General features: G+C 34.2%; 2 protein-coding genes across 3 annotated transcripts in view; one reads left to right on the forward strand and one right to left on the reverse strand.

Annotated features, from left to right (window-relative positions):
• Positions 1 to 269: 269 nt before the first annotated feature.
• Positions 270 to 1,601, forward strand: LOC111047609 (vacuolar protein sorting-associated protein 29). Its single transcript, XM_022333409.2, has one exon. The coding sequence runs from the start codon at positions 427 to 429 to the stop codon at positions 973 to 975; it is 549 nt and encodes a 182-aa protein (XP_022189101.1). The 5' UTR covers positions 270 to 426; the 3' UTR covers positions 976 to 1,601.
• Positions 1,602 to 3,960: 2,359 nt separating this feature from the next.
• Positions 3,961 to 14,886, reverse strand: part of LOC111060389 (villin-1) — a 53,797-nt gene continuing 42,871 nt past the window's right edge. For both annotated transcript variants that reach the window (XM_039423324.1, XM_022348051.2), the window contains exons 6-15: positions 13,870 to 14,160; positions 12,497 to 12,743; positions 11,439 to 11,692; positions 10,247 to 10,486; positions 9,313 to 9,478; positions 8,679 to 8,813; positions 7,612 to 7,767; positions 6,845 to 6,951; positions 5,219 to 5,401; positions 3,961 to 4,306 (exon numbers count right to left, since the gene is read on the reverse strand). In XM_039423324.1, coding sequence (XP_039279258.1) covers positions 4,193 to 4,306; positions 5,219 to 5,401; positions 6,845 to 6,951; positions 7,612 to 7,767; positions 8,679 to 8,813; positions 9,313 to 9,478; positions 10,247 to 10,486; positions 11,439 to 11,692; positions 12,497 to 12,743; positions 13,870 to 14,160 — 1,893 coding nt within the window. In that variant the 3' untranslated portion in view covers positions 3,961 to 4,192. The remainder of the gene's footprint in view (positions 4,307 to 5,218; positions 5,402 to 6,844; positions 6,952 to 7,611; positions 7,768 to 8,678; positions 8,814 to 9,312; positions 9,479 to 10,246; positions 10,487 to 11,438; positions 11,693 to 12,496; positions 12,744 to 13,869; positions 14,161 to 14,886) is intronic.

Consider the following 14,886-nt stretch of genomic DNA (forward strand, 5'->3'; position numbering starts at 1 on the left):
CATTCACTTTTTACCGCCAAACACATATTCAAATTGAGCGCGCTTACAAGGCAGCCACACGGAACTGTCAAGTACTACTATGATGTTCATCTGTCATGTCCAATTCGAAAACTGAAGGATTCACCTTTGGAAAAATAAATTTGCTTACAGAAAGTATAATTTATAACTTTAATTAATTTTCACAATGCTCTTGAATCACTTTTGATATTCTTGTTTGCATTCTTGTTGTGTTGGTAACCCTGTTTGTCAGGCTCTTTTGTAAATTCGTCTCAACAGCTGATTAGAAGTTAGAACTGAGCAAGTGAATTTCTGTTGCTATCCTGTTTTGAAAAACGCCCTACGTCAACGTAAATTGTGATAGTAAATTAAATTATTACTTTTCTGCATTACATTTAGTAACTGTTTGAATTACCACTTCATTCTACAATGTTAGTTCTTGTGCTAGGAGACTTGCATATACCTCACAGATGTAGTAGTCTGCCATCAAAATTCAAGAAACTTCTCGTCCCGGGAAGGATCCAACACATTTTATGTACAGGTAATTTGTGTACAAAAGAATCATTTGATTACTTAAAGACACTTGCTATTGACGTTCACGTTGTGCGAGGAGACTTTGATGAGAATTTGAACTATCCAGAACAGAAAGTAGTGACTGTGGGACAGTTTCGAATTGGGTTATGTCATGGACATCAAGTTGTTCCGTGGGGTGATCCTGAGTCATTAGCACTAGTGCAACGGCAGTTGGATGTTGATATTCTCATATCTGGACATACTCATAAGTTTGAAGCTTATGAACACAACAACAAATTCTATATCAATCCTGGATCGGCTACTGGCGCTTATAATCCTCTTGACACCTCTGTCACTCCATCATTCGTTCTAATGGACATTCAGAGTACTACAGTTGTTACATACGTTTATCAGCTAGTCGGCGAAGAAGTTAAAGTTGAAAGAATTGAATATAAAAAGAGTTGAAGTGCTGTATTGAGAACTGTAAGTAAATCCCAGAACTTGCAACCTATATAAATATGTAATATGTATAACAAAGAAAATCTTTGTTGATATCAATTATTACAATAATAATATATATTTATCTGAACTTTTAAATATCTATAATAGACTGGAATGAGTAACATTTGGTATTTAAAACTTCCATAATATTGATTTATTGAGTAAATCTGGTTTGATATATTTACCAGCACCTGGTGTACTATCAATCTTTTATCAATGTTTTAAAGAAATAATAACTTGAGTCTGAGTGTGCTTCGCAGCTACAATATCATTATTTTAAATCATCAACCTAAAGAATTGCAGAGTAAAACTGCATTTTTATGTTTATTTAGAAATTGAATCTGTCTTCTTATCTGCTTGATTAAAGATTACAAACAACATGCGTGACAGCAGAAATTTATCGGACCCTAATTTCTTTAGAAAATTGTAAACAGTAAGTTGATTGTTATTCATAAAATGTAATTCTAACTGTAAACTTTTATATTTTTCTTCAAGTACATGCCATTAAAAATGTCACAGTGTATAATTATCATTCCAAACATGTAAGTTATGTTAAATAATTATTATAAGTTATCTGTTCTGATGCTGAATTTATTTTTCTTTCTCTGTACAAATCTTGGAAACAAAATTACTGAAGAACTTATATTTTCTTGAAAAATTAATTTTGGTCATTTATGTCCTGATCATATCATGGTGCTTGATTGACAATCTCTATCATAGTACAATTCATTGTTTTGTGGTGTAACGACTATTTTTGTCGATCGTTGTGGTAGGTACTTATGAGACTGTACACTGGTGGTCACTAACGACAGGACATGCATGTTTTGACATCAGAGAGAGGCTTCTAACATAAAATAAACAAAAACTATAAATAAACCACTGGAACATAGTTACAAATTATAATGATTCAACCAAATATAGTAGAGTAGAAAAATATATGGTAACTTAAACAACAAAATATCAAATATAAAAAACTCGACATCAGAAAATTTTGTTCGAATCATCACGCTGTGATGACACAGCAGTGCATGACCACATGTGTGTACACACGTGTTCATCATGCATGTCCTGTCGTTAGTAGTAAACCTTACATGAGATATTGCAGCAGCTTGTTTTGTGCACAGTAGACCCTAGGAAACAGTATCAGGTACAGTGAGAATATTATTTGAATACGTTCTAATGGGACCATTCATACTCGCTCGGCCAAAAGCTGAATGAGAATCGTCCCATTAGAACGATACAATTATAGCAATGTTACTGTATTTCACTGTATTGGATACGTATACTGGTAGCCTATGTGGGAATCCACCTTGATTCGTCATCAATAAGGCCAGTATCACATTGGGTCTCCAGCCTTATAGACCAGTGCGATACCAAGTTTACGAGCTAGTCGCGGGGCATTAGCTCTTATTGCGTTGATTACACTAGAGACCTAGACACTAGGGGCCTATTTCACAAAGGTACAAGTATTGTTACCAACCATGGTTACGAACAAGTACTTGTAGTTAAAAATTTACAAGTACTCACGTTTCACAAAAATTTATGATCTACAAGTTTACAATTTTACAAGTCTACAAGTAGGCTACTTCAATAGTAAACATAACCTATTTTCATGATAATTTCCTTTTTCCACCCTTTATAAAGGCTACTTGTACTTTTCAATAATTACTTTGAAAATATTTGAAAGCAATATAATGTTTTTTTGTACAGTCTGCTTTATTTATTACTGAATTTATAACCTAAACAGTATTATGTACTCTGTATATTTATAGTATATGTACTATATATAATGTATACTATATATACTGTGTATATATACTATAGTACACACAACCTATAAGGTAACACATTAATAACTATTTTGGAAATTTATTAAATTCAATTTCCTGATGCATATATTTCTAAAATAATGAATTATATAGGAATATAGGGCATTTTTGATTATTAGAAATATTTATTGAATATTCAAAATCATTTTAATGATCACTTGTAAATCCTTTACATAGCTTTCCACTTCGGTAGAAATTTCATAGTTACGAACAAGTAATTTCGACAAAAATTGTTGGCTGCAATGAAAATCTTTGTGAAACACTTGTTCGTAACAAGCAAATCACTTGTAAACTTGTAGAAATTCATTGTAACTACAAGTTTACAATTCTGCTTTTTAGAAACGCTTGTTAACCATGGTTTCTCCAAAACCATGGTTGGCAACAAGACTTGTAACCTACTTGTACCTTTGTGAAACAGGCCCCTGGCATTTGAGTCCGGCTGGTGTCTCACTCTGGTTGCCTGCCCTCGCTGGGATACCATTGGCGTCTCATCTTGCATTACTCACTCACAGACACCACTGGTGTCTCAGTGTTGACCCAGCCTGGTGCTCATGGTGCCCATGTATTACAGGCTCAAATTATACTATAATATCTGGGAATTGAATTGGAATACCATCCCAAGAACCATATTTGGTTTCACGATGATAATTACAGTATTAATTTGTACTAAATTTTCCCCGCACTTTTATATAGCAGCAAGCGTTGAGCGAGCGTAATTGAAGGCTATTAACTTAGTAGAGTACTCACAAGTATAGAAAAATAAAGTTATGCCAAGTCTCACTTATTCTTATTATTATAAATAGGAACTGTAACAAGGGCTACCATACTTTTAGTAATAAAATGAATGAAAATAGTACTCTATTTCGAAAAAAAACACATTTTACTCCTTTTAAAAACAACTCACTTCTTAAAATTATTAAAAAAAAAATATTGATTAATTAGTTAATTAACTGAAATGAATTACTTTTTCTCATCCTTTTCTATTATTAAATATACTGTAGACATTCCTGTTCCTTCGCCTCAATGTCAAAGTGAATACAAAAGAAAAACCCAATGAAGACATAAATGAATTGATAATAATATTATAACTGTAATCAGGATAAATAATTGTCACCATTTTACATTTTAGTTATTTTATTGATAACTTCTCTTACTGATAAAATATATCACTTTCAGATACAATCAGATAACGTCAATATTATATATATAAAATAAAAATTATTCTAATTTAATAATTACCCTATAGTTTTTACACTATATACAAGATTTACTTACAGATGTACAGTTTAGATTTATACTAATGTTAGTTTTCGTGGTAGGTGTTTAAACGGTTTTTTTAAATTATGAAAACACTAGAAAAGTCCGGCGGCTTTCTTTAGATTTTCTTGTCTCCATTTTGGAAGCTGAGCGAAGTCTTCATACTTCATGCCAAACGCCGTTACAAAGTCTGGATGAGAAAGGTGTAGCTGAAAATTGAAACAAACCTTATCAATAAACATAATTCATGGCAATAAATTAATAAGTGCAAGGAAAAACATCAAGAGATTTGATCGATGAAAAACATAATAATCATGGCTACATTTTCTCATGGATACAAATCAAAATTATATGCTTCAATAAAATACAAAAAAAAATGCTTATAGAAAATGCTTTTTAATGCCAAATAGTATATTTATGAATGTTATGATATAGTCTTTGTTGATTCGGAATCCTTATAAGTATATGAGCCTTTAATGTGGAAATCTTCAAATAAATCTATATCCAATTTAATTTTTCAGATAGAGGTCAAAGTAAAACAAATGAATGTAGGTATAAAATGGAAATAAGTGAAGGATAATCAAGTAGTAACTTAGTAGGAAATTGATAACAGGATGAGGGTAAAGAATAGAAAGTTCATGAGGGCACTTCGGTAGAATTTACATTGCTATAAATTACCTCCCATTATTTAGCCCTCAATAAATTACTATGGCCCGGTTGCACAAAAGCCAGTTAAATTTTAATCACGATTAAATGTCACGATAACCAATCAGAGAAGGCTTCTGCCCCTCTTAGCATTCAATCATGATTAAATTTTTACAGGCTTTTATCTTTTAATTTAAATATTCCATCTCACTACAATATTCATTTTAGACCAGCTATTAAATTAGCTTAATACATTTTTGAGAGAGAGTTTGAAACCACCTGGTAAAAGTCGAGATATCTGAGAGAGCTCTGAATCAAAGTAAGAAAATAATGACCAGTTGCAAATCATCCAAATGAAATTAACCATAGTAAAATTAAGTCAACGTATTGCCGCCAGATTAGTTCTTAGGCTCCGTTAGTTGGCACCATTTAATGGCGGTTATATATTTGATGATGATCTCCAGTCATTTACCAACCTCTTTGTGGAGCGGGTCGACACCATCAGGCAGTTTCTCTGGATCCTTCGGTAGCAGATCTTGAATCGGGTACTTTTTACATTCGTCGAAATCGTGTACGCCATTAGTCATCTTCAACTCCACCTGCAGCACCGGCTTTTGGCCCTCCAATTCCTGTCGCACTTCTTCAAACGTTTTGTCGCTCTGCAAAATTGCACAATTCCAGCATCAAATTGAATGAAAAAAAATTAAATACTGTCTTGAAATATGTTAGAGCAATTACAGAGAAGAATACAGAATTGAAATAGGTTACAGCAATTGCAGAACAATACAGAAATTTAAATAAGTTACAGCAATGGGAAAACAATACAGAAATTTAAATGAGTTACAGCATTATGACGATTGTGTTAAATTACTGTAGTTCGAGTTGGCTACTGCCCGCTCCAAAAAGAATTCTCGGCAACATGTTAGTTTAACAGAAATTTGTACAAGGACTAAAAATTTAAGGGATGTAATTCCATATGCTGATATGTGTAGTAGTGTTATGACTGATATGTACGGTAGTCCAACTATTACATATTTTTGATGAGTTTGAGGGTCAAAATATTTAGCCAGCTCAGGGTACAGCATAATCATCTATTTTTAATTAGAACTTAGATCAACATTAATCAATACAAAGATAATTAAAATCAGTACATACCAGACGAAAAATTGTTGAAATTAAATAAATTTAATAATAATAATATTGAGTGACCTGGCTGCCTCAGGCCTGGTGTCAGAGTTTTCAGGTCGCAACTGATCAATTTCAGGGCCTCTGACATGACCCAACGTCTGCTTTTTAGGCAGCCGTTGAAATGAATGTGTGAGTTAATATTTACTATTTATCAATGTAGCCACGGTTCTGAAAAACTATATACTTTTATGAGGTTCAAAGAGTGAGCTAGAGTCAAAATCTGTAGAAATATTGTAGACTATCAATTATAATCACATTGAAAAAAAAAATGATAGGCTAATTGTAGAAAATCCGAATTTACTTCAACCACCGTGAAATATTATTGACATATTCGTATCCGATAGATGTCTTCATTTTACGGCGGTTAAATTTAATTGGATTTTCGCGCAACTGGCCGTAAAAGTAGATTTGCCACCATTTTCACTTTTCTTATAGTACAATAGATTGGAACAAATTTTAGACCAATTCTTAAAGACGTTTCGTGTCATTTCACATTTTCAGGAATAGTCAAGACTATTTCTCCCGTGAGAAACACCCCGCGAGACAAGAAGACATTGAACACCCTTTTGTTGAAAACTGCACGGTCCATTTGAAGAGTAGATCCCCTATGAAGATGAAGAAGATGCTGTAAACATTTGATGCCAAGTAAGAAATGATTTTCACTCCTTTGCATAATGTAGATTTACTCTTATTTGCTTGTATTTTTCAATATAGGTGGAATTCATTTGAACCACATTGATTTCCATGAAATGTTGCCGTCTTTTAATAACTTGGGTCCTGTAGTTTGGCTACTTTTAATATCCAGTTATAATTTAGTGGATGCAATACTCATTTTACCCAACATAGCCTACTAATATTTCTTCTTTTTAATCATAAATTGAAACTCAGACTGTAAAGCACTTTACGTTACTTACTTTCCATAGCTCAGAATCCCAGGATCCAAAAAATCCTGTGAAATTTGGTGGTTCATGTCCTTGTTTTAATTGAATAATTGGTGTTTTTTCGTCTCTACCGTTCGGGTCTGTAAAATGTCAGAAAAGATGTATAACAAATTTATGGCTATTCAGAAATTTTTCAAGGAATTCAATATTGTTCCTATAATAATATTAAGAGAAATTTTAGGAATAATCAAATCAACGCTTATCATCATTGAGTACAAAATGGAAATTGATTACTCAAGTAAATTGAATAGGTAATCAAAACTTCTCATGATACTTAAATTGAAGCATTAATTTAAATTGAGCATATTTGGAAATATTGATACCTCACCAAGGTCACTAAGCAATTACGGTACCAATAACCGGATATCTTGAGTACTCTATACTTTTAAAAATATTGATAAATCTTTACAGTAATTTCAGAAATATTCCTACTCATTGAAAACTAGCAAGTGAGAAATGCATCTAAACAGAGGTGAACTCAGACGTCTGGCAGACAGAAGAAGGAGAAATTCTTAGCCAGGTGTTCGAATGTTGCAAGCCACACATACGTCAGTCTGTCTGCATTTATGTCTGCTGAAGTCTCCTTGCAGACGTTTGATTTTTCTCCGTTTGTCTTTCTGCTGTGTGCGTTCGTTGTAAACTTGAGACACACATTTAATTGACTAGAAAGCTTGCAGTTGATTTATATGACTATTCAAATTACTTTACCATTAATTTATAAAGTTGAACTAAAAATTTACCTGTTCGTAGATAGTCGAAGGCTAATTGAATAGCGCCGGTCCTTTCCTCTTTGTTAGATTTGTAACCGACCCAAATGAATATAGAATTCCATGCATCAAGCAACATCACATCTTCAGGCACTAGATCGATTTGATGGAAATTCAAAACTTCTTCCACTAAAACAAAAAAAAATAAAGTCAGCTCAATGATGAGTGATTCTACAAATGAATGAATGTATAAAATGTATTCATAATACATTATTATGTATAATACATTCAACTTCCTCCACTAAAACAAAGCAGAAAGAACGATAGGAATGATTAGCTTAATCCTAATGGTAATTTGAATATAAATTGTAGTTGAACGGCCTGTTATATTTTACTCGGATGATTTATGTCTTCCAAAACGTGAATAACAGCCGATTTATATATTACAATAAGTATGCAAAAATGATTGAGATTGAAAAAGTGTATTACCGCGTAACACCTTTTTAGCGGTTGATGGAAAATTATCAACATTAGGTGTCTATAGTTTTGTACAGGAAGAACTGATGAAGCTACAGTTTCATATAGGCTGTTCCATAACCTGGATTTAATCTATATTAGAGTATAATAGTGGTGTCGTGAAAAATTGTTGCATGAGAATGTATGATGCAGGATGAAACATTTTTTTATAAAACATTCAATCGGGAAATACATTTTATTTGAATGGTTAGTGAAAACGAAAAATTACTCTAAGTAGAGAAAATTTACTGAACTTGAAACATAATTAACTTAAGAAGTGATTGAGAAATGGAATGGCCTAATTCTTCCCAATAGTATTTGATTGGAAAATATCAATATTTGTTAGAGTGAAAAATGAAATTCTTTTTAAATGAGTAAAGATATAGGAAGTGAGAATGAGATAAGAGTAGAGTGAGAATGAAAAATAACTTGAAGTAGAGACGTTGCAGCATAATTGGAGTGATTGAAAAATGGAATCAGAGAAAAATTGAATCAGCTTTGATGGATTGGCCAATTCGTTCTAATTCGTATGTGAATGACAATGTAAAAGAAGGACATAACTTGAAAATAGAGTTGGTATTAACCTTTGAATGATCCACTAGCATTGGAACAGTGAAATAGGCGCGCTGGAACAGGATTGCTTGGCTCTGCCAGTCTTTTGTCGTTTGCATATGGCTCTTTGTTGCCTATTGTACTCCAGAAGTCTTCTTTTTCCTGCCCTGAAAAGTTGAAAACATTGTTTGTTGAATTTTATTCATATAATAAGAGTCGATGTTTCTTTGTACGTCTATATCTCCGTTTGTGGCATCAATATGTAGTCAAAATTTGAGACTTCAATATCACAAAAAACCGGTATTGATTTGTCATCTCAGACTTCTAATATGGATTTCAAAAATGTTGGACTTATGTATCTTGAAGCCTAGATTTTGATATTCCTTCCAGATTTCTCACAATTATCGTCCAAAAATTATTCAAAATTATTCTTAGTTCTCAGAATGTTTAAAAAAGAATTTCATGTATTTCTCATGAACAAATCTGTTCACACATTTTCATCCTGCACAGAAAATGTATATCTTTGATACTTATGTAAGTGTGTTCACATATTTTCATTCGAGACAGAAAATGAATATTATTGTTTCTTATGAAAATGTTCATTTATTTTCATCCGAGGCAGAGAATAAATATAATTGATGTTCTTATGGGAGTTTTCACACATACCTTCATACACGACGACAAACTCCGGTCCACTGATTTTTAGAGCTACACTCTTGGCCATTTCCCTCTCATCGCCCGTGGAGCCCTTACCACACCAAATATAACAGCTGGAACCATTCACCATCACAAATACGTCGTTGGAGTTCAACGATGACATCCTAAAAGGCACCTGCACAAATCATTTAACATAAATTTTCGTGGGTTTTCAACGTGTGTATAAGGTACTCAGTATCATCAAATAAGCCTATTATATTGTCTACAAATATTTATTCTCTAATAAATGAATTTATTGTATTTGCCAAAAACAAAAGATACGAATATGTTACTACACTTTACTAAAGAATTTTTGCAGATTAATCAATTTTGTAGATGAAAAAATTGTAGTTAAAAATAATCAATTATACAGCAAGCTAATATATTTTCTATGATCTAATGATGAATTTTCATGTTTGAGATAAAATATTTTGTTAACTATTTAATTTATTCATTGTGAAATGTATGTCTGGCTACGTTGCAGAGCTAGAAAAGGATAGCACTATCTACTTTGTCGAATTATATACAAGGATAGCAACATCAATGTTATCAGGGGCTGTCATTTTAACGTGGCCTCACCATAGTCAAATCAAATATGATCTAATAGTGTTCTATTCACGATAGTAGGTCTATTCATCATAAGTAGTTCATGCAACGGTCTTATAATTGAATTGAATAAATTGTGTTTATTAAGGGTGGGGTTAGGACTCTAGGTCCTCTCTGCCACACAACCTTATAATGAGAGTCTTTAAAGCACGAGTGAGATGCAAGTTAAGACATGTCTCATGAGTGCTTTATAGACCAAATTAAACCGTTCCATACCCTATTTCAGTTCCAGGACTTCTACAGTATGTGTGTGTTACTATTATACAGTATGTTTCATTAATGATAGTGCGGTACACACCTGAACGGCTCTTGCATTGTGCATCCGGTTTCCCTGCACTTGCAGTAGGTATTTGGCGGGGAACGTGTCACTGTGATCGCCAAGCAGAGTGATCATGCGTCCCTTGAATATGGCGAGGAAGTGTGGAGGCTCCTTGCCTTGTACGACGCGCACCTGCGTTGCGACGCCTGCTAGCTTCTCGTCCTCGGCCACTGTGTGGAGCGCCAGCGCCGTCTGCTCTGTCACCGAAGAGTGGAGACCCTGTCGACCGAAACAGTTTTATTGCACAAAGAATGAAACATCATCAACTTACAATATTCATTAAAAAACACAAGATGATTATAACCAAAAAGGAAAGATACCATAAGATAAAATATCCCAAGGATGGCAACACCAATTTTAATCAGGTGCTGAATTTATAACATGAATCTCACTAGAGTACCAGGAACTCTTATTGTACCAGAAGCCTTTTTTCAAATTGATGTGGATTTCTGAGCTTACTAATACTGTTTATGAATCATGAAGAAATAATTATAATAAATTAGGTACCTAAATATTTTATCTCAATTATAATTACGAGTGAAGACCCTGTCGACCGAAACAGTTTTATTGCACAAAAAATAAAACATTTTCAACTTACAATATCCATTAAAAAAACACTACATGATTATAACCAATGAGAAAACATAGTATAAGAGATATCCCAAGGATAGCAACACCAATCAGGTGCTGAATTTATAACATGAATCTCACTAGAGTATCAGGAACTCTTATTGTTCCAGAAGACGTGTACCAAATTGATATTCATTTCTGAGCTTACTACTGTTTATGTTACTGATAGCCTACTAATGTTCATGATACTAATACTGTTTATGAACCATGAAGAAATAATTATAATGAATTACCTAAATATTTTATCCAAATTATAATTAAAAATTACACATTTGTAACTAATTGAAAAATATATTCTCTTGACAAATAAAATTTACTACGATCGATCATTATCAACAAGAGTGAACAATTCATATTATGTCACATTGAAAGTGGTGAAAATATGAAACTGGCAACAATGTGGTCCTATCATTTCAACTGATTTTATAACGTGAAATATATTTTATATAGTAGAACTGTATAGTAAACAGTATGAGAGTATAGTAAAATGTATAGCAAACAGTACCGTATAGTAAACTGTCTATTTTATATAGACACTGACCAGCCAATAGTAGAGAACATGCGACTGACGGCTAACCGCCGAGTAGGTGTAGTGTACGAGATAGCAGTCGCCGCCGTAGAAGACGCCATGCTGTGAAGGAGGCGTGGCCACAAGCTGTGATTGGTGCACACGCCACACCTGCAGCTGACCGCTGCCGTCGTCCACCAATTGCGTCTCGGCTGCCAGACTGGGCGTGGCATGCAGGGAGGCGGCGTCTAGTTTCGTTGCAACTGGCTTCGGTTTGTTGTTGTTCACTGACGGTGCAAAAAACATTTATATAAAGATATATTCACATTTTAATTGAATAGACTTGACATATTGTCGAAAAATCCACTCTATTTTAATAAAAATTAATATAAATTATTCTAATAAATTTCATATTTCAATATGAAGAAGAGGAAGAGTGTCTAAAAGGAGGTCAACTTAAAATTACTTTGATTAACATTGGTGCTGCTATCCTTGTCTATCATACCACAAAACAAGATAGCACTACCCTTCTCTACCTCCGCAACGTTACCAAAGAATTGGCAATACTGTTCTTCTATCTTTTTTCACTGCCATTTTAATTAACGTAGACTTCACTATAAATATAATAAAGTATTAAGAATCTTATTTGATATAACATTTCACAAAAAAGCAATAAGCATAGTAAACATATTGAATATTTAAAAACATAATAATATTATGTAGTATATAAAATAATAGTAGTAGCCTATATTATACAACTTAAATCACTTCAGATGGCTTGAATCACTTCAGACGGATTAAATCATGAGTTTACTGATTTAGTAGATTTTGAGTTGGGTGAGAAGTAAGTGGAGGAGGATAAGGAGGTGAAGGAGGAGGAGGAGGAGTGGGGTTGATATAAACGTTGATAATAGGAAATATTCAACTGAAAATAGTCATAAACGCTGATAATAGAGAATAGTCAACTGAAAATAGTTATAAACGTTGGTAATAGAAAATAGTGTTATAAACGTTGATAATAGAAAATAGTTATAAACGTTGATAATAGAAAATAGTTAACTGAAAATAGTTATAAACGTTGATGAACTGACCAGAATTAGTGCGATTGAAGAGGGGTTTGGCAGGTGTGTCCTTGTCTTGCCAGTTGAGGAAGAGGGCTTTGAACTCAGTGGGCTCCGCATGCTCGACCACGCGGCTGACAGGGGTGTGGTTGGGGTACTGCTTCTTCTTCACAAAGCCGGTTGCATTCCGCATCGCCTCTACACGCTCCTTGGGCGACGCCTTCCTGCCCACCCACACCCAGATGCCTAGGGCGCCATTGTCGATTATGAACGAGTCCTGCAAACAATCATTTAGGTCTAAACATAACAATATTGCAAAGAAAAAACAGGTGCTAGCCCAAAACTTCTTCTCTTCCTGAATTGAATTTAATTAAGTTAATAATAGAACAATTGATTTTCAAGTATCCCAAAAAAACAATCTAAACCATACATTCCTACAGTCTGATTATAATTCTCAGAATAGAGATTTCTGAATTCTTCGTTATTGATTAATTTTTCAAGTACCACTTACTTATACAACGATACATCAACAATATAGGCCTAAGCAATATTTGAGGCTCAGTTTCTTGGAAACTACTTATTGAATCTGTTATGATATTATTGTTGGCAGTGAATAATGGCGGCCAAAATAAACATCAGTTGTTAGCAAGATTTGTGTTGAATTTAAAACAAACCCAACAGAGTCAATAGATTATCTTTGGATAAACTGATCTGTATTTATGTTCTCTATCCATCTATGTTGATCGTTTATCTGAATTCATCAACTATCAGTGCATAAATAAACAATTGAATTGAACAATAATCAAGCAATCTTAATGATAAAACACGGAATGTGGAATTTTATGATCGAATCATTTAAACTTCTAACGTAGAGCCTATCAATATTTAAATTTATTGTATTTTAGTGGAAATTAGTGAAGGTTAAACAACCGACTTTCTCGATTTTTCAATAGACAAGTAGTTGGGCCAACTTATGTGTATACTATAGTGAGGTCTGTCCACGTTATAATTAATGGCAGTGTTTGATTTGCAATGGTATTGCTATCCTTGTCTATAATTCAACAAAGCTGATAGCGCTATCTCTTTCTTGCTTTGCTCTGTTGCTAGATCGTCTTTTAACAATGATGAATGAATAATTAATTAACAAAATATCTCATCTTAATTATGAAAATTCATCATGTAATTATTGAAAAATATAATTTCTTGCTTAATAAAATATAATTGATTGTTTTAAACGAGAATGAACAGTTATTATTACATCAATAAACCTGTATCAGCTACCTTCTATAGAAGGAATTGACAAGACAGAGGATCGGCAACGTTGTTCTCCCATCTTTCTCCACTGCGATTATAACGTGGTCCTCACAACAGGCATAAAGTATTATTTTATGCATTGATCTTACATTGGAGTTCAAGTCGGAGTGGTAGAGCGGGCCCGACTTGATCTCGACCACCTTGTAGGTGCCGTCCTCGTCGCTGCAACGATACAGTCGCAGCGCGGCGCGCGCAAACCGCTCTGAGCCGCAGTCGTCGCCGGCTGCGACCGCTCTGGCCACGCGACTGCGCGCCGCTGCACTAAGGTCCAGGTAGACGCCTAGCAGCAGGCGCTCCGAGTCGGGCAACTGCGTCTCGGCGCCGTCGTCCACAAACACTATGGACACCGCGTGGTGTTCGTCGCGCAGTTGCACGGCCACCTGAAGCACAACAAATCACATGTCAAATATTAGAAAGAGACGACAAAGACAAGAAAAGGAGAAGGAAATGAAGAAGAAGAAGAAGAAAATTGATTGATTGGTTGGTTGGTTGGTTGATTGGCTGGTTGGTTGGATGGATAGTTGGTTGGTTGGTTGGATGGATGGATGGTTGGTTGGTTGGCTGATTGATTGGTTGATTGATCGATTGATTGATTGATTGATTAAGGAGGAAAAGAAAAAGGGAAGAGGGGGAGAGGAAAATGGAGAAGAAAGAAAAAGAAAAAAGTAATGGAAAAAGAAAGGAGAAGGGAATTAGTGAAAAGAAGAGGGAGGAGGGTAAAAGAAAAGGGAAAGGAGAAGAAAAGGGAAGAGGGGAAAAGGAAAAGGGAAAGGGGGAAGAGAAAAGGGAAAAGGGAAAAGAGGAAAAAGGGGAAAGAGAAAACAGGAAAAAAGAAGAAGGAAAAGGTGTAATGTGAAAGGGGAAGGATGAATGTGAGAGGGAAAATATGAAAGAGGGATGAGGAAAATGGATAAGAGAAAAAGGGAATAGAAAAAGGGAAAGAGAAAGATAAAAAAGGTAAGGAGAAAGGGAAAGGGGAAATGTGAAAGAGGGAAGAGGTGAATATAAAGGAAAAGGAAATTATGTACAAATTGCTGATAAGTACTCGTATATTAGTTGAATTAAAACTTCTTCCGACTTGGAGGGAGTAGGGAGAAAATTAGCGA

This window comes from Nilaparvata lugens, chromosome 3 (genome assembly GCF_014356525.2).
Source record: "Nilaparvata lugens isolate BPH chromosome 3, ASM1435652v1, whole genome shotgun sequence".
NCBI classification, from domain to species: Eukaryota; Metazoa; Arthropoda; class Insecta; order Hemiptera; family Delphacidae; genus Nilaparvata; species Nilaparvata lugens.

Excerpts from the sequence above, each read along its gene's own strand:
- LOC111047609 (XM_022333409.2), top strand. The coding sequence starts at position 427 with ATGTTAGTTCTTGTGCTAGGAGACTTGCATATACCTCACAGATGTAGT.